This window comes from Pogoniulus pusillus, chromosome 36 (genome assembly GCF_015220805.1).
Source record: "Pogoniulus pusillus isolate bPogPus1 chromosome 36, bPogPus1.pri, whole genome shotgun sequence".
Lineage (NCBI taxonomy): Eukaryota > Metazoa > Chordata > Aves > Piciformes > Lybiidae > Pogoniulus > Pogoniulus pusillus.
This window is the reverse complement of record NC_087299.1, coordinates 2,147,968-2,167,885: the sequence shown is the minus strand read 5'-3', so window position 1 is coordinate 2,167,885 and position 19,918 is coordinate 2,147,968. Positions and strand designations below refer to the sequence as shown.

The 19,918-nt window shown below is 61.5% G+C and overlaps 2 protein-coding genes across 2 annotated transcripts in view; both read left to right on the top strand.

Annotated features, from left to right (window-relative positions):
* The first annotated feature begins 311 nt into the window (after positions 1-311).
* On the top strand, positions 312-3,592 carry CPLANE2 (ciliogenesis and planar polarity effector complex subunit 2). The gene is made up of 6 exons (XM_064171991.1): positions 312-386; positions 996-1,121; positions 1,216-1,368; positions 1,458-1,582; positions 2,372-2,511; positions 3,260-3,592. Exons 2-6 carry the CDS (start codon positions 1,007-1,009, stop codon positions 3,483-3,485), a joined length of 759 nt encoding a protein of 252 aa, XP_064028061.1. The 5' UTR covers positions 312-386; positions 996-1,006; the 3' UTR covers positions 3,486-3,592.
* Positions 3,593-5,906: 2,314 nt separating this feature from the next.
* EPHA2 (EPH receptor A2) overlaps positions 5,907-19,918 on the top strand; it is a 43,010-nt gene continuing 28,998 nt past the window's right edge. Inside the window, exons 1-8 of the mRNA XM_064171748.1 lie at positions 5,907-6,045; positions 10,619-10,686; positions 11,579-12,242; positions 13,927-14,082; positions 15,073-15,405; positions 16,105-16,229; positions 17,372-17,531; positions 17,631-17,730. Of these exons, the coding sequence (XP_064027818.1) occupies positions 5,970-6,045; positions 10,619-10,686; positions 11,579-12,242; positions 13,927-14,082; positions 15,073-15,405; positions 16,105-16,229; positions 17,372-17,531; positions 17,631-17,730 (1,682 nt within the window). The 5' untranslated portion in view covers positions 5,907-5,969. The remainder of the gene's footprint in view (positions 6,046-10,618; positions 10,687-11,578; positions 12,243-13,926; positions 14,083-15,072; positions 15,406-16,104; positions 16,230-17,371; positions 17,532-17,630; positions 17,731-19,918) is intronic.

Sequence of the window (19,918 nt, the reverse complement as noted above, 5' to 3'; positions counted from 1 at the left end):
ACCTCAAAGCGGGGGGGGGGGGCTGGAATTCGGGGATGGAGACCCCCAAAGGCTGCCAGCGATGGAAATAGGAGACCTCGAAGCGGGGGGGGGAGGCTGGAAATTGGGGATGGAGACGACCCCCCCCCCCCCCAAATCCTGCCGGGGCTGGGAATGAGGCGCTCCAGGCTTGTGGGAGCTGCTCCCCGGCCCGGAATGGCCTCAGACCCCTGCGGTCCCCACGGCCCCGCAGGACCCCTCCCGCCGCCGCCGCCGGCGGCTCCCCCCCGCCCCCCCCCCCGCACTGCGCATGCGTGGCCGCCGGGGGCGTGGTCATAGCGAGGCCACGCCCCCCAACGGCTCCATCTTGCGGCGGCTGCGGCCGAGCCTTAAAGGGGCCGCGGCGGGTAAGGGGAGTCGGGGAGGGGGTGAGTTCGTGGGCCCCCAAAGGGCAGTTCAGGGGATGCTGGGGGCCTTGCGGGAACCCCCTGGGGGGAGGATTAGAGACTCTGAGGTGCAAGGAGCCCTAATGGAGCAGGGGCAGGAGCAGGGGGCACGGCAACGGCTGGCGGGGGTGGGCCTGGGAGCAGGGAGGGGTGCAGAGGGGCTGGGGTCGGGGGGAGGCACCCCGAAGGAGGACACGGGGACCTCATGGCGGGGTTAGGGGTCTTGGGGGGGGGAGGGAAATGAGTCCTAGGGCGACACAGGACCCACGGGGAGGAGGAGATTAGGGACTCGGGGGAGCAAAAGACCCACGGGGTGTGCAGAGACCCCAAAGGAGGGACCCCCCCCGTGGTGGGGTTGGGGGGGGGGCAGGAGTCCCAAGAGGGGCACAGAAACCCCGAGGGGGGGAGGAGGGCGGGACGAGGACCGCATGGTGGGGATGAGGGACCCCATAAAGGGGAGCAGGGACCCCATGAGGGGGGTGGAGGTCAGAGGGGACCCCCTTGCACCCCCCACGCTGCGGGACGAGGTGAGGTGTCGGAGTGGGGGGGGTCCCTTCTCTGTGCCCCCAGGAGCGGGCGGGATGATGGATGAGTTGGAGGACCCGGAGCTGGAGCTGGAGCCGCACTGGCTCCGCTCCTCCGTCGGCCGCCGCTACCTGAGCTGCATCTTGCACAACAACCGACGGAGAACCTTCAGTGAGCTCCGCGCCCTCCCCTCACCTCCCTCCCCCTCGGACCGGGGGTGTCAGCACCCCCAGACGGCCTCACACCCAGCCCCACTCCCCCCCAGGCATCCTGGACTCCCCGGAGCTGCCCCCCAGCCTCAGAGCCGTCACCGCCTCCTACAAGCTCTTCGTGTCGGGCAAGAGCGGCGTGGGCAAGACAGCCTTGGTGGCCATGCTGGCGGGGGTCCCCGTGTCCCCCACCCACTACGAGACCCGCGGTACGGCGGGGGGGGGACAGGCACGCACACAGACACAGCCCACGCGTGGCCTGGGGGTGACCTCCCCTCTCTGTGTGCCCCCACTCCAGGGACAGAGGTCACCACTGTGTACTGGCCAGCCAAGCCGGTGACCAGCATCGTCCCTGTCATGTTCCAGCTCAACCTCTGGGACTGTGGGGAGGCAGTGCTGAAAAAGTTCGATTATTTGCTGCCTGTGAGTCACAGGGGACAGGAGCTGGGGGCTGGGGGGGGGACACAGAGACGGGATGGGATAGGCAGGCACACAGCAGGGGCAGGGAGGTTCTTCTGCACCTGGCAGAGAGGAGCTGCAGAGGAGGCAGCAGTGTGCCCAGGTGGGCAGCAGAGCCAAGGGCATCCTGGGCTGGCTCAGGAGCAGTGTGGGCAGCAGGACAAGGGAGGTTCTTCTGCCCCTGTGCTCAGCACTGCTCAGGCCACACCTTGAGTGCTGTGTTCAGTTCTGGGCTCCTGAATTGCAGAGAGCTGTTGAGGTGCTGGAAGGTGTTGAGAGAAGGGCAGCAAGGCTGGGGAGGGGCCTGGAGCACAGCCCTGTGAGGAGAGGCTGAGGGAGCTGGGGGGGTGCAGCCTGCAGCAGAGGAGGCTCAGGGCAGAGCTCATTGCTGCCTGCAGCTGCCTGCAGGGAGGCTGTAGCCAGGTGGGGTTGGGCTCTGCTGCCAGGCAGCCAGGGCCAGAAGAAGGGGCCCCAGGCTGAAGCTGTGGCAGGGCAGGTTGAGGCTGGATGTTGTTAGGAAGTTGTTGTCAGAGAGAGTGATTGGCACTGGAATGGGCTGCCCAGGGAGGTGGTGGAGTCTGTGTGGCTGGAGGTGTTGCAGCCAAGGCTGGCTGGGGCACTGAGTGCCATGGTCTGGTTGGTTGGGCAGGGCTGGGTGCTAGGTTGGGCTGGCTGAGCTTGGAGCTCTCTGTTAACCTGCCTGATTCTATGGCACAAGACCCCCCCGTTAATGCTGGCTGTTCCCCTCTGCAGTCCTGTAAGGAGGACGTGGATGCCATCCTCTTCCTCTTCTCCTTCACCGACCGCTCGTCCTTCGAGGAGCTGCCAGCCCAGATGAGTCGAGTGCTGGGCCCCGGGGAGGAAAACGTCCTCAGGGTGGTCATTGGCACCAAGTATCCTGCTCAAGGGGGTCCCGGGGGAAGTCTGCATCCCCCCATGAGGGCGTTTGCACCCCTCTAGTTCACAGCAGTGAACGAACCCAGCTCATTACACCGATGGCTTCACAGCCCCCACTGCTTTTGAAGGGATTTAAGGAGAGGCTTAGGAGGGGATTTGAGTGTAGAGGCATTTCTGGGGGTGTTGGTGTCTCCTTGACTGTGTGACCCCTCCCCATAAGCAGGTTTTACCCCACTGAATTCTTCCCTGCTCGGCACCTTGGTGGGCTGAGAACGTGCACAGTTCGTTACACTGATGGCTTCACAGCCCCCACTGCTTTTGAAGGGATCTGGGGGGGCAGAGTTAGAATCTAGGTGGATTTCTCAGGGTGTTGGTGTCTCTCTTGACCCTCTGTTCCCCTCCACAAGCAGGTTTGACCGCCACATTTCTTCCCACTCAGTGTCTTGGTAGGCTGAGAACGTGCACAGTTCGTTACACCGATGGCTTCACAGCTCCCACTGCTTTTGAAGGGGCTTAAGGGGAGGCTCAGGAGGGGATCTGAGTGTAGGGGAGTTTGTTGGGGTGTTGGTGTCCCCTTTGACCCTCTGTGTCCCACCCACAAGCAGCTTTGACCCCCACATTTCCTCCCTGCTCAGCACCTTGCTGGGCTGAGAACGTGCCCAGCTCATGGCACCGACGGCTGGGTTGGAAGGGGACTTCTCCTGGTGTCGCTGTCTGCCTTGACCCTGTGCCCCAACCCCCCAGGTTCGACCTGGTGGCGCAGGCAGATGTGACGGAGCAGGAGGTGCAGGCGTTCGAGCGGCGCTGGGGGCTGCAGGTGCTGCGGACGTGCTGCCGCCCGGGCCCCGAGGTGGCCATGGGGGTGGCCCGGGCGGCCCCCACCCTCGACAGCCTGGTGGCCAGGCTCTGGCGCAGGCGCCTCCAGGCTCCCCAACCCCCCCGCGGCGACAAGAGAGACCCCCTCGGCTGAACCCCCTCTTCCTCCCGGGGGGGGGGGGTTGTTTGGGGGGGTCCCTGCAGGACAGGACCCCTGGCTTCTCCCCACTGCCCCCCCCCCCCCCCCATTAAACTGTGTTGGCTCTGATGAGTGCCCCAAGGCTGCTGATGTGGGGTGCAGCGGGGGCACGGGGGGATTTGGGGGGGTGGAGTGGGGGTGCTGTGGGATTTGGGGTGCTGGAGTTGATTGGGATGGGGGTACAGGGGCATTTGGGGTGCTGGGGTGGGGGTGCTGGGGGTGCTGGAGTTGATTGGGATGGGGGTGCTGTGGGATTTGGGGTGCTGGGGTGGGGGTGCTGTGGGATTTGGGGTGCTGGAGTTGAGGATGGGGGTACAGAGGCATTTGGGGTGATGGGGTGGGGGTGCTGTGGGATTTGGGGTGCTGGAGTTGATTGGGATGGGGGTACAGAGGCATTTGGGGTGCTGGGGGTACTGGAGTTGATGGGGATGGGAGCACAGGAGCATTTGGGGTGCTGGGGGGTGCTGAGGTGGAGGTGCTGTGGGATTTGGGGTGCTGTGGGGTGATGAGGTGGGGGTGCTGTGGGATTTGGGGTGCTGCAGATCCTGCAGGATTTGGGGTTCGGAGGTTGGCAGGGATGTGGGTGTTTGGGGATTTGGGGTGCAGTGGGACTGTGGGGATGGGGTTAGTGTGGGATTTAGGGTGCTAGGGGTGCTGCAGGATTTGGGGTGCTGTGGGATCATGGGATCTGGGTGCTACGGGATTTAGGGTGCTAGGGGTGCTGTGGGACCATGGGGGTGGGAGTGCAGCAGGATTTGGGGTGCTGGGGGACTTGGGGTACTTTGGAGTGATGGGATGGGGGTGCTGGAAGATTTGGGGTGCTGTGGATTCTCTGGGATTTGGGCTGCTGGGGTGCAACAAGACCATGGGGGTGCTGTGGGATGGGGGTGCACTAGGATTTGGGGTGCTGGGGGATGCTGGAGTGGGGGTGCTGCAGAACTTATGGTGCTGGGGGTGCTGTGGGATTTGAGGTGCTGTGGATCCTGCAGGATTTGGGGTGCTGGAGTTGATAGGAAGGGGGGCACAGGGGGATTTGGGGTGCTGGGGTGGGGGTGCTGCAGGATTTGGGGTGCTGGGGATGCTGTGGAAATTGGGGTGCTGCAGGTCCTTCAGGATTTGGGGTTCTGGAGGTGATGTGGATGGGGGCACAGGGAGATTTGGGGTGCTGGGGGGGTTGTGGGATGGGAGTACTGCAGGATTTGGGGTGCTGGGGGTGCTGTGAGATTTGGGGTGCTGCAGGTCCTGCAGGATTTGGGGTTCTGAGGGGTACTGAAAGATTTGGGGTGCTGGGACAGGGATGCTGTGGGATTTGAGGTGCTGTGGATCTTGCAGGATTTGGGGTTCTGGAGTTGATGGGGATGGAGGCACAGGGGGGTTTGGGGGTGCTGTAGGATTTGGGGTGCCTGTGATGGGGGGGTTTGGGGGGGGCATGTGCTGTACGAGCTGCAGGATTGCTTTGGGGTGCTGTGGATGATGCAGGATTTGGGGTGCTGAGGTTGATGGAGGATTCAAGGAGGGGCTGTGGGACATGGGGGGCTGTGGGATTTGGGGGATGCTGAGGGATTTGGGGTGCTGGGGTTGATGGAGGATTTGGGGGGGCTGTGGGGCATGGGCTGTGGGATTTGGGGGATGCTGAGGGATTTGGGGTGCTGGGGATGCTGGAGGATTTGGGGGGCTGTGGGATGTGGGGGGGCTGTGGAATTTGGGGTGCTGAGGTTGATGGAGGATTTGGGGGGCTGTGGGATGGGGGGCTGTGGAATTTGGGGTGCTGGGGTTGATGGAGGATTTGGAGGGGGTGCTGTGGGATAGGGGGGGGGGTGTCTGTGGATTTGGGGGATGCTGTGGAATTTGGGGTGCTGGGGCCAGCCCCCCCCTCCCGCCCCCCTCGCCCCTTCCCAGCGCAGCCGCACCCGGACAGCATTTCTAAGGCGGCAAAAGGCCTTTGCGGGTGCGGGAACTGGGGGGGGGAGGTGACCAGCACCCCTCAAAACAGCTTCCCAACCCCCACCCGGTACCCACATGGTGGGAGGGGGGGGCGGGGCCGGTTGTAACGGTTTGTCCCCGCCCCTCTGCCGCCATTGGCTGCCGCCCCCCTCCCTTCCCACGCCGCTTCATGAATGAAAGAGGGGGCGGGGAGCTGGGCAGGGGGGAACGGGGGGTGGGTGGTTGTGGTGTTTAACCCTTTCTATGCCAGAGCTATGGGGAGGGCTCACGGATCTGAACCCACTCCCACAACCCCCTCCCTACCCTCACCCCCAGCCTCGCAAGCGGCCCCGTTCGGCGGCGCCCGGGCAGAGGTCGCTGTGCCTTTAAGAGCGGGCGGGCGGCGGTGACGTCACTCGGGGCATGAATGAACAGGAGCGAAGTGCTCAGCCCCACACAGCCTGCAGCGCCCAGCGCCGCCGCTCCGGGCTGCACCCCCCCGCAGCCCCCCCCGCCATGGCGGGCACCCCGACGGCCTTCAGCCTCCTCCTCCTCCTCCTCACCGCCAGCCCCCCGCTGGCAGCTGAGGAAGGTGAGTGTTCTTTTTTGGGGGGGGGGGGGGAGAGTGGAGGGGCGCCTGGACCCCCCCCCCGCTTCTTGGGGGTGCTTGTTGGGGGGGGAGTGCTGGGTGCGGACTCAAAGGAGGGAGTTGGGGTAAGTTTGGGGGGGGAGTGCTGGGTGCGGACTCAAAGGAGGGAGTTGGGGTAAGTTTTGGGGGTGCTTGTTGGGGGGGGAGTGCTGAGCGGACGCAAAGGAGGGAGTTGGGGTAAGTTTTGGGGGTGGTTGTTGGGGGGGTGGGGAGTGCTGGGTGCGAACTCAGGGAGTTGGGGTAAGTTTTGGGGGTGGGATGGGGGTTAGGAAAGAAGGGAAGAAATCCCTTTGAGATAGGAGGGGGGAAGGGGCACCTATGGGTGCGGATTGCGGGGGGCTGGGGTGTGTTGTGGAGGGGAAAGGAAGGTTAAAGTGGGGGGGGTGTGAAAATGGGGGAGGAGGTGAAAATGGGGAGGAAAGGTTAAAAGAAGGGGAGGAAGATTAAGAAGCAGAAAGTTGGAAGAGAGGGAAGTTAAAGAGGAGGGGGCAATAGGCTCAAGTAAGGGGGAAGGAGGAATAAAATGGGGAGAAAGAAGATGAAATGGGGGGGGAGTTAAAATAGGGAGGTGGGGAAAATGTGTTTAAAGAGGGGAAAGAGTTTATAAAGGGGGGGGAAGAAGGAGGGGAAGTTTTAAAAGGGGGGGAAAGAGTTTAAAAAGGAGGGGGGAAAGTTTTAAAAGGGGGCAAAAAACTTCGAAAGTTTTAAAAGGGGGCAAAAAAGTTCGAAGGAGGAGAGGTAAAAGGAGGAAGGAACTAAAACGGGGGGGGGAAGGTAAAATAGGGAGGAAAAAAAGGTGAAATGAAGCGGGGGTGGGGGGAGAAAAGGAAGAGTTTGGGGCAAGTTTTGCCATGCCGAGCGCCCGAGTCCCGCAGCGCAGCCAGGTCCTGGCCGGGACCCCCCCCCCCCCCCGGCAAATGGAGTTACAAAAAACACCCCCACCCCAAAAAAAACAGAGAAATGACCCAAAAATGGAGTTTGTGCCCTTGGCGGCACTGGGCCGGGCAGGATCCGGCCGGGAGAGCTGGAAACAATGTCAGGAAAACCCCCAAATTCCTGGGAAAAACAAGCGGCATCCAGGCCGCCACCTTGCAGAGCTGAGCTTTGGGCTCGGCTTGGGAGGGGGGGGGTAAGGGGGCCTGGGGGGAGGGGGTAAGGAAAGGGAAAGTTTCTTTTTTTCCTCACCCCCCCCCCCAGCTCTATCTCTGAACGAATCCCGGGTGGGAGGTTTGATTCCAACGCTTTTCCAGGGAAAACTGTTTCCAGGATCTGGCCCCCAGTGCAAATCAGTTGGAGCCTGGAGGGGCAAAATCCACATCGACCCCCCCCCAAAAAAAAAAAGAGATATAAAGGGGGTGAAAGTGAGGGTTTGGGAAGCACTGCAGGGGAAGGTGAGGGGGACTGACCCCTTGCTTGGGACCCCCCACAACTGCCCCAGTGTGGGGATGTCTGCCTCAAGTGCTGAATGCCTCAAGGAGTGCTGGAAAACTGGGATTGGGGGGGGTGAAAAAAGAGCAGGTGTTGGGATTTGAGTAGGGGTTAGGTACAAGGGGAGGGGGCTGTTTCCCAGTGCTGGGAAAGGGCCATATCCAGTGGGATGGGGAGGCTGGAGGGTGCTGGGTGCTCCAGATGGATCTTGGGTGCGCCATATCCATTGGGATGGGGAGGCTGGAGGGTGCTGGGTGCTCCAGATGGATCCCGGGTGGGCCAAATCCAGTGGGATGGGGAGGCTGGAGGGTGCTGGGTGCTCTAGATGCTTCCTAGGTGGGCCATATCCAGTGGGGTGGGGAGGCTGGAGGGTGCTGAGTGCTCCAGATGGATCTTGGGTGGGCCATATCCAGTGGGATGGGGAGGCTGGAGGGTGCTGGGTGCTCCAGATGGTTCCCGGGTGGGCCAAATCCAGTGGGATGAGGAAGGCTGAAGCGTGCTGGGTGCTTCAGATGGTTCCTGTGCAGCCCAGGTGGAGGTTTGGGGAGTCCCTGAGGGTGGGGAGGGGATAAGGGAGGAGAAATGGGATGGAGTTGGGATGGAGATTCACATCGGGGTGGGAATGGGAGGGAATGGAACCGGGATTCTCTTTGGGGTTCAGAGGGATGGGGACTGGACTGGGGTTGGGAGTGGGGTTGGGATGAGGGTGAAAATGCAGCAGGGGAGAGAGACAAAGACGTAGGCAGGGCCGGGCCGGGGCCGGAGCGCGGAGCGCAGCGGCGGTGGTGCTGGCGGCGGCAGCAGTGCCCGCGCAGGCAGGGTCAGTGCCGGCGCAGGGGCAGCAAGGTGGTGGTGGTGGTGCTGCTGGTGCAGATGGCACTGGGGCTGCAGACTGAGGCAGGGGGGGCAGGAGGGGCTGCGGGTAGGGTTGCAGGTGGAGGTGGCAGTGGAGATATGGGCAGGGAAAGTGAGAGTGTGGTGGGGGCTGTCGATAGTGGTGCTGGTGGAGGCCATGGCGGTGGTGGCACCGGCGGTGTTGGTGGCACTGGAGATGATGGCCATGCTGTTGGTGTCAGTGGAGGTGGTGATGGTGATGATGATAGCAGCGGCAGAGGGGCACAGATGGCATCAGGGATGGGGGGCGGGGGGGAGCAGACGCCAATGGCACTGGAGAAGCCACCAGCATCGGTGGCCCCAGGCGCGGGCACACCTGTGGGTGCTGCACCCCTTGACTCAACAGCCACAGCCCCACGTTCTTCCCTTGACTCACCCCCACCGCGGCCCCGGGGGGTGGGGGGGACACGGGGCGGGGGGGGTGGGGGGGGATGCCCTCGCCGAGACCCCCCCCAGCTCTTCTCACGCGCCAGCCTCCCGCCGGCTTTCCGCTCCCCGGCCGCGTTCCGGGGGGGGTTTCCAGCCGCAGGGATCTCCGCCCCGGCATCCTTCCTGCCCGCGGGCACGGGACCGGGGCCGATAGCGGAGCCACGTGTCACACCCCCTCCCCCCCCAAACACAGGTTCTTGGGGGCCCCCTCTGCCCGGACTGCACCCTCCTGGGGCGTGTCACAAGCTCGCCCGTTCTCAGCGCAGGGACTCGGCAGGGGGACATCAGTCCCCGAAGCGCTCCCAATCCCCTTAGGACCCATCCCATGAACTCAGGCGTCCGGGCACATTCCTGGGGGGTGATTCACCGGGGGAGGGGGGGGGGGGCGCCTCCCTCCCTCCTGGCCTTCCTCAGCCTCCTCTTCCTCTCCGGATCTGGCCGCCGCCCTCACCCGAGCATGTCCCGGCAGGTCTGCCCGGCTGCCGCTCGGCGCGGGCGAAGCTCGCCCTTGGCTCCCCTCTTCTGGGGGGCACCTTGGGGGGGGTCTTCTCAGGGGGGTCTCCGAGGGAAGCTGTTGGGGGTGCCTGTGGGTCCTGGAAGGGTTTGTAGGTCCTGGGAATGTCTGTGAGGATCTGTGGCTCCCATGGATTCTGGGGACAACCATAGGGCCCAGGGGCATCTGGGGGTCCTGTGGTACCTCCGTGGGTCCCAGGGGCATCTGGGGGTCCTGTGGTACATTCCTGGGTCCCAGGGACCTCTGTGGGTCCTGTGGTACCTCCGTGGGTCCCAGGGGCATCCGTGGGTCCCAGGGACATCTGTGAGTCCTGTGGTACATTCCTGGGTTCCAGGGACCTCTGTGGGTCCTGTGGTACCTCCATGGGTCTCAGGGTCATCTATGGGTCCTGGACATCTGTGGGTCCTGTGGTACATTCCTGGGTCCCAGGGACATCTGTGGGTCCTGTGGTACCTCCGTGGGTCCCAGGGACATCTGTGGGTCCTGTGGTACATTCCTGGGTCCCAGGGGCATCTGTGGGTCCTGTGGTACCTCTGTGGGTCTCAAGGACATCTGTGGGTCCTGTGGTACCTCCGTGGGTCCCAGGGACATCTGTGGGTCCTGTGGTACATTCCTGGGTCCCAGGGGCATCTGTGGGTCCTGTGGTACCTCTGTGGGTCTCAAGGACATCTGTGGGTCCTGTGGTACCTCCGTGGGTCCCAGGGGCATCTGTGGGTCCTGTGGTACATTCCTGGGTCCCAGGGGCATCTGTGGGTCCTGTGGTACCTCTGTGGGTCTCAAGGACATCTGTGGGTCCTGTGGTACCTCCGTGGGTCCCAGGGACATCTGTGGGTCCTGTGGTACATTCCTGGGTCCCAGGGGCATCTGTGGGTCCTGTGGTACCTCTGTGGGTCTCAAGGACATCTGTGGGTCCTGTGGTACATTCCTGGGTCCCAGGGACATCTGTGAGTCCTGTGGGACATCTGTGGGTGCCAGACACACGCGTGTGGGTCTCAGCAGCATCGGTGAGTGCTGAGGACACCTGTAGGTCACATATGGCTGCTGTGGGACATCCATGGGTCCCAGGGCCATCCATATGTGCCAGTATCTGTGGGTCTCTCAGACACATCTTTGCTCCCCAGGGACATCTGTGGGCTTCAGGGCGGGGGGGGTATTGGTGGCACCTGCAGGTCCTGGAGCCATCTGTGGGTCCTGGAGGCATCTGCCAGGCTGGGTGCTGGCTCCACTGACAGCCTCCTTCTCTCCCCACAGTGGTGCTGCTGGACTTCGCCAAGGCGCAGGGGGAGCTGGGCTGGCTCACCCAGCCCTACAGCAAAGGGGTGAGCACCTGGGCACTGCTGCCCCACCCTGGGCACGGGGGCACCCATCCAGGCAGGGCCCTCCCTGGGGGTGGGCATGAGGACATCCATGGGGGAGATTCATGGGGATGGGGATCTCCATAAGGATGGGAGACGAAGGCCTGCATGGCAGTGAGGGCATCCGTGAGGGAGTGGAGGCCTTCATGGCACTGTGCAGTGTGGTGGAGACCTCCATGGGCAGTGGATTGGGGATACCTGTGGGGTCGGTGACCTGCATGGGGGAGGGGGTGGGGGCATCCCTGGGGACAGTGGCAGCTGCGGAGATGGAGATAGCTGCAGGGGTGGGGATGTTCATTGGGGTGGAGACTGCCATTGGGATGCTGCATGGTGACAGGGACCACCACAGGGGTGGAGATGGAGATAGCTGCAGGGGTGGGGATGTTCATTGGGGTGGAGACTGCCACTGGGATGGTGTTGGGATGCTGCATGGTGACAGGGACCACCACAGGGGTGGAGATGGAGACAGCTGCAGGGGTGGGGATGTTCATTGGGGTGGAGACTGCCATTGGGATGCTGCATGGTGACAGGGACCACCACAGGGGTGGAGATGGAGATAGCTGCAGGGGTGGGGATGTTCATTGGGGTGGAGACTGCCATTGGGATGGTGTTGGCATCCTCCATGGCAACAGGGATGTGCATGGGGATAGAGATGGAGACACCCGTGGGGATGGAGATGAGGACCACCACAGAGGTGGAGATGGGGACCGTCGTGGAGACGGAGACGTCTGCAGGGTTGGGGATGTTCATTGGGATGGAGACTGCCATTGGGATGGTGTTGGGATCCTCCACGGTGATAGGGATGGGGATGGGGACATCATCTGAGGACATCCATTCCCTCTGCCCGGGTGGTCAGTGGGACCTGCTGCAGAACGCCTTCAACGACTCCTTGATCTACATCTACTCGGTGTGCAACGTGCTGGAGGGCGAGCAGGAGAACTGGCTGCGCACCAACTGGATCTACCGCGGGGTGGCCCAGCGCATCTTCATCGAGCTGCAGTTCACCGTCCGCGACTGCAACAGCTTCCCCGCGGCCGGCAGCGGCTCCTGCAAGGAGACCTTCAACCTCTACTACGCCGAATCCGACGTGGATTACGGCACCAACTTCCAGAAGAGGCAGTTCAAGAAGATCGACACCATCGCCCCGGACGAGATCACCGTGCAGGAGGACTTCGCCGCACGCAACGTGAAGCTGAACGTGGAGGTGCGCTCGGTGGGACCCCTCCGCAGGAAAGGTTTCTACTTGGCCTTCCAGGACCTGGGCGCCTGCGTGGCGCTGCTCTCCGTCAGGGTCTACTACCAGCGGTGCCCGGCGGTGGTGCGGGGCATGGCCACCTTCCCGGCCACCGTGGCCGGCCCCGACTCGCAGGCGCTGGCCGAGGTGAAGGGCACCTGCGTGGAGCAGGCGGTGGCCGAGCGGGCGCCCACCCTGCACTGCAACGCCGACGGGGAGTGGTTGGTGCCCATCGGGCGCTGCCTCTGCCGCCAGGGCTACCGCGGAGACGGCGACAGCTGCCAAGGTAGCGCCGCGGCGGGGCTGGGGCGGGCGGGGACCGGGCGGGATGGGGATGTCGGGGAGAAGTGGGATGGGAAGGGCAGGGGGAGTGGGGATTGGGGTTGGAGACAGGAGGATTCGAGTGGGGAAATGGGAAAGGGGGGGATGGAGAAATGAGGATTTGAGTGGGGGAATGGGATGGGAAGGGGGAGATTGGGGTTGGAGAAAGGAGAATTTGAGTGGGAAAATTGGATGGGAAGGGGGAATGGGATTGGAGAAATGAGGATTTGAGTGGGGAAATTGGATGGGAAGGGGGGGATTGGGGTTGGAGAAAGGAGGATTCGAGTGGGGAAATGGGATGGGAAGGGGGAGATTGGGGTTGGAGACAGGAGGATTTGAGTGGGGAAATTCGATGGGAAGGGGGGGATTGGGTTGGAGAAAGGAGGATTCGAGTGGGAAAATGGGATGGGAAGGGAGAATGGGATTGGAGAAATGAGGATTTGAGTGGGGAAATTGGATGGGAAGGGGGGGATTGGGGTTGGAGAAAGGAGGATTCGAGTGGGAAAATGGGATGGGAAGGGGGAGATTGGGGTTGGAGAAAGGATTCGAGTGGGAAAATGGGATGGGAAGGAGGGGAAAGGGAATTTGGGGGAAATTTGGGTTGATTTGGGTTGAAAAATGGGGATTTGGGGGAGAAATAGGATGAGAAGGTGGAAATAGGGATTTTGGGGAGAACTAGGATGAGAAGGAGGGGAGTGTGGATTTGGATTGTTAAAATGAGGATTTGAGTGGAAAAATGGGATGAGAAGTGGGGGAAATGGGATGAGAAGGAGGGGAATTGGGGTTGATTAGGGTTGGAGAATTGGGATTTGGTGGAGGAATGGGATGGGAAGGGGGGAGAGTGGGGATTTGGATTGGAAAAATGAGGATTTGAGTGGGGAAATGGGATGGGAAGGGGGGAAATGAGGGTTTTGAGGGGAAGTGGGATTTGGAGTGGAGAAATAGAGGTGGGAAGGGGGAAATGCAGATATGGGGGAAAAGTGGGATGGGGAAGGGGGAAATGGGCATTGGAAAGGAGGAAATAGGGTGTTGAGAGAGGAAATTGGTATTTGAGGATGAATTTGGATTAAGGAGAGAGTAAATTTGGATTAGGGAGGGATGAATAAGGATCTAAATGGGTACATTTGGAGCAGAAAGAGGAAACTGGGATCAGGAAGGGGTAAATGGGGATTGGGAGGGGACTAGATGGGGATTAAATCTGGATTTGAGAGGGGAAAACTGGGATTTGAGTGGCTAAACTGGGATTTGGGGTAGTAAATTGGGATGGGAGGAGTGTAAACCCGGGGTGGAGGAGTGAATTGGGATTGGGAGTGGGTAAATTGGGATTTTGGGGGTAGATTAGTATGGAGAGGTGGTAAATTGGGATTGGGAAGGGGGGTGAATTTGGATTTGGGAAGGGTAAATTGGGATGGGAGTAAATTGGAGTGGGGAGAGGTTAGACTGGGATGGGATGAAAATTAGTATTAGGGGGGGTAAATTGGGATTGGGGAAGGTAGATTGGAATGGGGGGGGAGGAAAAGAGAGGGTAAATTGGGATTTGGGAGTCATTGGGATTGGGGGGATTCAGCTGGGGTTTGACACCTCTGAATCCCCACCTGGGGGGGGCGATTTGGGATCTCACTGTGCCACCCTGTGTGTGTCCCTTCCAGCCTGTCCCGCTGGCACCTTCAAGGCAGGAGTGTCCACAGACGAGTGCCAGCCCTGCCCTGCCAACACCCTGCCCTCCCTGGCCGCCGCCGCTGCCTGCCCCTGCCAGGATGGCTTCTTCCGTGCCCCTGCTGACCCCCCCAGTGACCCCTGCACCCGTAAGTGACCTTTCTCTGGAGGGGAGGAGGAAACCAAGGCACAGCCTGCCCAGGAAAGCCAGACAGGGAATTTTTAGGCTGTCAGGTAGTGATAGGACTGGGGGGAATGGAACAAATCTGGAATCCAGAGGGAGCTGGGCAGGCTGCAGAGGTGGGCACAAGCCAAGCTCAGGAGGTTCAGTAAAACCAAGGGCAAGGTCCTGCAGCTGGGTCAAGGCAATGCCAAGCACCAATGCAGGCTGGGCAGTGCCAGGCTGGAGAGCAGCCCTGAGGAGAGGCACTTGGGGGTGCTGCTGGAGGAGAAGCTCAGCAGGAGCCAGCAGTGTGCACTTGCAGCCCAGAGAGCCAAGCAGAGCCTGGGCTGCAGCAGCAGCAGTGTGGGCAGCAGGGCCAGGGAGGGGATTCTGCCCCTCTGCTCTGCTCTGCTGAGACCCCACCTGGAGTCCTGCATCCAGCTCTGGAGCCCCTGGCACAAGAGGGCTGTGGAGATGCTGGGGAGTGTCCAGAGCAGGGCCAGGAGGATGCTGAGAGGCTGCAGCAGCTCTGCTGTGAGCACAGACTGAAAGAGTTGGGGCTGTGCAGGCTGGAGCAGAGGAGGCTCCCAGGGGACCTTCTTGTGGCCCGCCAGGATCTGAAGTGGGCTACAAAAAAGCTGGGGAGGGACTTTTGAGGCTGTGAGGGAGTGGCAGGAGTAGGGGGGATGGAGCAAAGCTGGAGGTGGGGAGAGTGAGGCTGGAGGTGAGGAGGAAGTTGTTGAGCAGAAGAGTGGTGAGAGGCTGGAATGGGTTGCCCAGGGAGGGGGTTGAGGCCCCATGGCTGGAGGTGTTTGAGGCCAGGCTGGCTGAGGCTGTGTGCAGCCTGCTCTAGGGTAGGGTGTCCCTGGGCATGGCAGGGGTTGGCACTGTCTGCTCCTTGTGCTCCCTTCCAGCCCTGCCTGCTTCTGCGATTCTTCTGAGCCCACTCTGTGCTCTCTTCTCCCCCCCCCCCCAGGTCCCCCTTCTGCCCCCCAAGGCCTCACGGCCGTGGGGCTGGGGGCCGCGGTGCAGCTGCGTTGGTCCCCCCCCACGGACACGGGCGGGCGGGAGGACGTCACCTACACAGTCAGCTGCGAGCAGTGCTGGCCCGAGAGCGGCGAGTGCCGCTCCTGCGACGGCGCCGTCCGCTACTCGCAGCCGCCCCGCGGGCTGAGCGCCACCGGCGTCACCGTCAGCGACCTGGAGCCGCACATCAACTACACCTTCAGCGTGGAGGCGCGGAACGGCGTCTCCCCGTACAGCCCCCGCCGCAGCCTGGCCGCCGCCACCGTCAGCGTCAACCAGACAGGTGCGGCACCACCCGCGCCTGCCGCCCGCCCCGGGGGAGCCCCCGGGGGTCCCCGCTCCGTCTGTCCCCCTCCTCCCAGCCTGGGGCAGCTTCCCGAATGTCCATCGGGGAGATGCCTCCATAGTGTCCCTGTGCCCCGTGGGGAAGCTTCTGGAATGTCCATCGTGGAGGCACCTCCATGGTGTCCCTGTGCCCCGTGGGGAAGCTTCTGGAATGTCCATCATGGAGGCACCTCCATGGTGTCCCTGTGCCCTGTGGAGAAGCTTCCTGAATGTCCATCATGGAGGCACCTCCATGGTGTCCCTGTCCCCCAAGGGGATGTCTCCATGGCCATCACTGTCCCCAGTGGGGAATCCTCCATGATGTTGCTGTCCCCAATGGGGAATCTTCCATGTCCATCACGGAGACACCTCCATGACTTCCCTGTCCCACATGGGGATCCTCCATAGTGTCCATCATAGAGAGTCCTCCATGATGTCCCTATCCTCCGTGGGGAATGTTCCATAATGTCCATTATGGAGACATCTCCTTGGTGTCCCTGTACCCCATGGGAATGCCTCCATGACATCCCTGTTCCCCATGGGGATCCTCCATGTCCATCATGGAGACACCTCCATGACATCTCTGTCCCCCATGGGGAATCCCCATGGTGTCCTGAGGGAATGCCTCCCTGACATCCTTGTGTCCTCCCTGTGCCAGAGCCACCCCGGGTGACATCACTGAGCCTGGACGGACGGACAGCCACCAGCTTGATCCTCTCCTGGACGGTGCCACCGCGGCAGCAGAGTCGAGTCTGGAAGTATGAGGTCACCTACAGCAAGAAGGTCAGTCCCATGTCACCAGTTCAGCCCAACCCCCCCCCAAACTCATTGCCCCCAGACCCTCATTTATGTCACACCCATACTTGCCCTCATCTCTGTCACCTCTCCAGCCATGTCACCTCCACCCATGTCCCTCCCATCTGTCACCTTCATCCTTGCCCTCATCCATATCACTGCTCCATCCATGTCATCCCCATCCTTGGCCCCATCTGTGTCACCTCCATCCATGTCCCTCCCATATGTCACCTCCATCCTTGCCCTGATCCATGTCACCTTTCCATCCACATCAGCCCCATCCGTGTCACCTTCATCCATGTCCCTCCTATATGTCACCTCCATCCTTGGCCCTACGCATGTCACTCCTCCATCCGTGTCACCCCCATCCTTGGCCCCATCTGTGTCACCCCCACCCATGTCCCCCTCCATATGTCACCTCCATCCACGTCACCCCCATCCTTAGCCCCATCTGAGTCACCCTCACCCATGTCCCCCTCCATATGTCACCTCCATCCATGTCACCCCCATCCTTGGCCCCATCTGAGTCACCACCACCCATGTTCCCCCCTGTATGTCACCCCCATCCTTGGCCCCATCTGAGTCACCTCTGTCCATGTTCCCCCCATATGTCACCCCCATCCTTGGCCCCATCTGAGTCACCCCCACCCATATGTCACCCCCATCCTTGGCCCCATCTGAGTCACCCCCACCCATATGTCACCCCCATCTTTGGTCCTATCTGTGTCACCCCCACCCATGTCCCACTCCATATGTCACCTCCATCCATGTCACCCCCATCCTTGCCCCCATCTGTGTTACCCCCATCCTTGGCCCTCCCATATGTCGCCCCCTTCCTTGGCCCCATCTGAGTCACCCCCACCCATGTCCCCCTCCGTATGTCACCTCCATCCACATCACCCCCATCCTTGGCCCCATCTGTGTTACCCCCATCCTTGGCCCTATCTGAGTCACCCCCACCCATGTTTCCCTCTGTATGTCACCCCCATCCTTGGCCCTATCTGAGTCACCCCCACCCATGTCCCTCTCCATATGTCACCTCCATCCACATCACCCCCATCCTTGGCCCCACCCGTGTCACCTCCATTCTCACTGCTGTCCGTGTGCCTCCCTGCCCCCCGTGCCTGCAGGTGGATGAGAACAGCTACTCGGTGCTGCGCTGCGAGGGCACCTCTGTCACCCTCCCCAAGCTGTCCCCTGCCACCGCCTACCTGGTGCGTGTCCAGGCCCTCACCCAGGACGGCCACGGCGCCTACAGCCCCCAGCACGAGTTCGAGACCCTGCCTGAGGGTGAGGACAGTGAGGCCAGGGGCAGGATTTTGGGGTGGGCTAGGGGGGCTCAGGGTGTCCACAGTTCACCCCCAAACCCCCCTTGAATTGTCCCCACAGGAGCTGAGGCCATGACATCTGCTGCTGTCATCAGCGGCTCCGTCACTGGTGTCCTCTTTGTCCTCCTCCTCTTGGGTGCTCTCCTCTACGTCCTGCGGCGGTAAGGAGATGAAGCCTCCCCCACAGACACCCCCAAATCCCTGTTCTCCCCTCCCCTGCCCCCATCCCCAGCTGGGGGATGATGATTCTGGGGCCAATCCCTGGACTTTTCCTGCAGGAAGAGGCGGTCACGGCCACGGCATTCTGCTGAGGATGTCTACTTCTCCAAGTCAGGTGAGCCACAGGCTGCTGGGGTCGAGTGGGGTGGCCTGGGGGGAGGAGGCTCAGGGCAGAGCTCATTGCTGTCTGCAGCTGCCTGCAGGGAGGCTGTAGCCAGGTGGGGTTGGACTCTGCTGCCAGGCAGCCAGGGCCAGAAGAAGGGGCCCCAGGCTGAAGCTGTGGCAGGGCAGGCTGAGGCTGGATGTTGTTAGGAAGTTGTTGTCAGAGAGTGATTGGCACTGGAATGGGCTGCCCAGGGAGGTGGTGGAGTCTGTGTGGCTGGAGGTGTTGCAGCCAAGGCTGGCTGGGGCACTGAGTGCCATGGTCTGGTTGGTTGGGCAGGACTGGGTGCTAGGATGAGCTTTGAAGCTCTCTTCCAACCTGCTTGATTCTATGATCACTTTCCCACCCCCACAGACCAGCTGAAGCCCCTCAAAACCTATGTCGACCCCCACACCTATGAAGACCCCAACCAAGCCATGCTCAAGTTCACCACCGAGATCCCTCCAGCCTCCATCACCCGCCAGAAGGTCATCGGTGCCGGTAGGTTCTCCGGGGGGGGTCTGTGGCTTTGTCACCTTAGAGACCCAGAGCTGGGCCAGGCTGGGAGGTTCACAGGTCACAGGGTGCTAGGAGTTGGAAGGGACCCAAGGAGATGACCTTTGCCTGGGCAGGGCAGGAACTGCTTCATCTCCTTTCCTGGAGCACCCAGGAGCTCTCTGGTGCTGTGCAGACAAGACACTGGCTCCAGGTCTCAGCCACAGCACAGGTCACAGAGATCAGGGGTGGGAAGGAACCCAAAGAGCTCATCCAGTCCAACCCCCTGCCAGAGCAGGACAATCCTATCTAACACAGATCACACAGGGACACATCCAGACAGGCCTGGAAAGGCTCCAGACAAGGAGACTCCACAACCTCTCTGGGCAGCCTGTGCCAGGGCTCTGGGACCCTTCCAGGCAAGTTCCCCCTTGTGCTGAGCTGGAACCTCCTGTGCTGCAGCTTCCATCCACTGCTGCTTGTCCTGTGCCAGGGAGCAGTGAGCAGAGCCTGTCCCCTCCTCCTGGCAGCCCTCAGATAGTTATAAACATTTACCAAACCCCCTCTCAGTCTTCTCTTCTCCAGACTAAGCAGCCCCAGGTCCCTCAGCCTCTCCTCATCAGTCATTGCCCTTCAGTCCCTCATCATCCTCACAGCCCTGCACTGGACCCTCTCCAGCAGATCCCTGTCCCTCTGGATCTGGGCAGCCCAAGGTGTTGCAGCCAAGGCTGGCTGGGGCACTCAGTGCCATGGTCTGGTTGGTTGGGCAGGGCTGGGTGCTAGGTTGGGCTGGATGAGCTTGGAGGTCTCAAGTTGTGCCAGGGTAGGTCTAGGCTGGATGTTAGGAGGAAGTTCTTCACAGAGAGAGTGATTGGCATTGGAATGGGCTGCCCAGGGAGGTGGTGGGAGGCACTGTCCCTGGAGGTTTTCAAGAAAGGACTGGATAAGGCACTGAGTGCCATGGTCTGGTTGACTGGATAGGGCAAAGGGATAGGTTGGACTGGATGATCTTAGAGGTCTCTTCCAACCTGGTTGATTCTATGATTATTCAGCCTGGTTGCTTCTATGGTTCTGTGGTCTGGCTGATTGGGCAGGGCTGGGTGCTAGGTTGGGCTGGATGAGCTTGGAGGTCTCCTTCAACCTGGTTGCTTCTATGGTTCTGTGGTCTGGTTGGATGGGCAGGGCTGGATGAGCTTGGAGGTCTCCTTCAACCTGGTTGCTTCTGTGGTCTGGCTGATTGGGCAGGGCTGGATGAGCTTGGAGGTCTCCTTCAACCTGGTTGCTTCTGTGGTTCTGTGCTCTGGCTGATTGGGCAGGGCTGGGTGCTAGGTTGGGCTGGCTGAGCTTGGAGGTCTCCTTCAACCTGGTTGCTTCTATGGTTCTGTGGTCTGGTTGGTTGGGCAGGGCTGGGTGCTAGGTTGGGCTGGATGAGCTTGGAGGTCTCCTTCAACCTGGTTGCTTCTATGGTTCTGTGCTCTGGCTGATTGGGCAGG

What these genes read in the sequence shown, in the direction of transcription:
- CPLANE2 (XM_064171991.1), top strand. Translation starts at nt 1,007, where the DNA reads ATGATGGATGAGTTGGAGGACCCGGAGCTGGAGCTGGAGCCGCACTGG. An exon ending in CACCCACTACGAGACCCGCG is followed by an intron (nt 1,369 to 1,457) that starts GTACGGCGGGGG and finishes CCCCCACTCCAG; the next exon opens with GGACAGAGGTCACCACTGTG. An exon ending in AGGGTGGTCATTGGCACCAA is followed by an intron (nt 2,512 to 3,259) that starts GTATCCTGCTCA and finishes CCAACCCCCCAG; the next exon opens with GTTCGACCTGGTGGCGCAGG.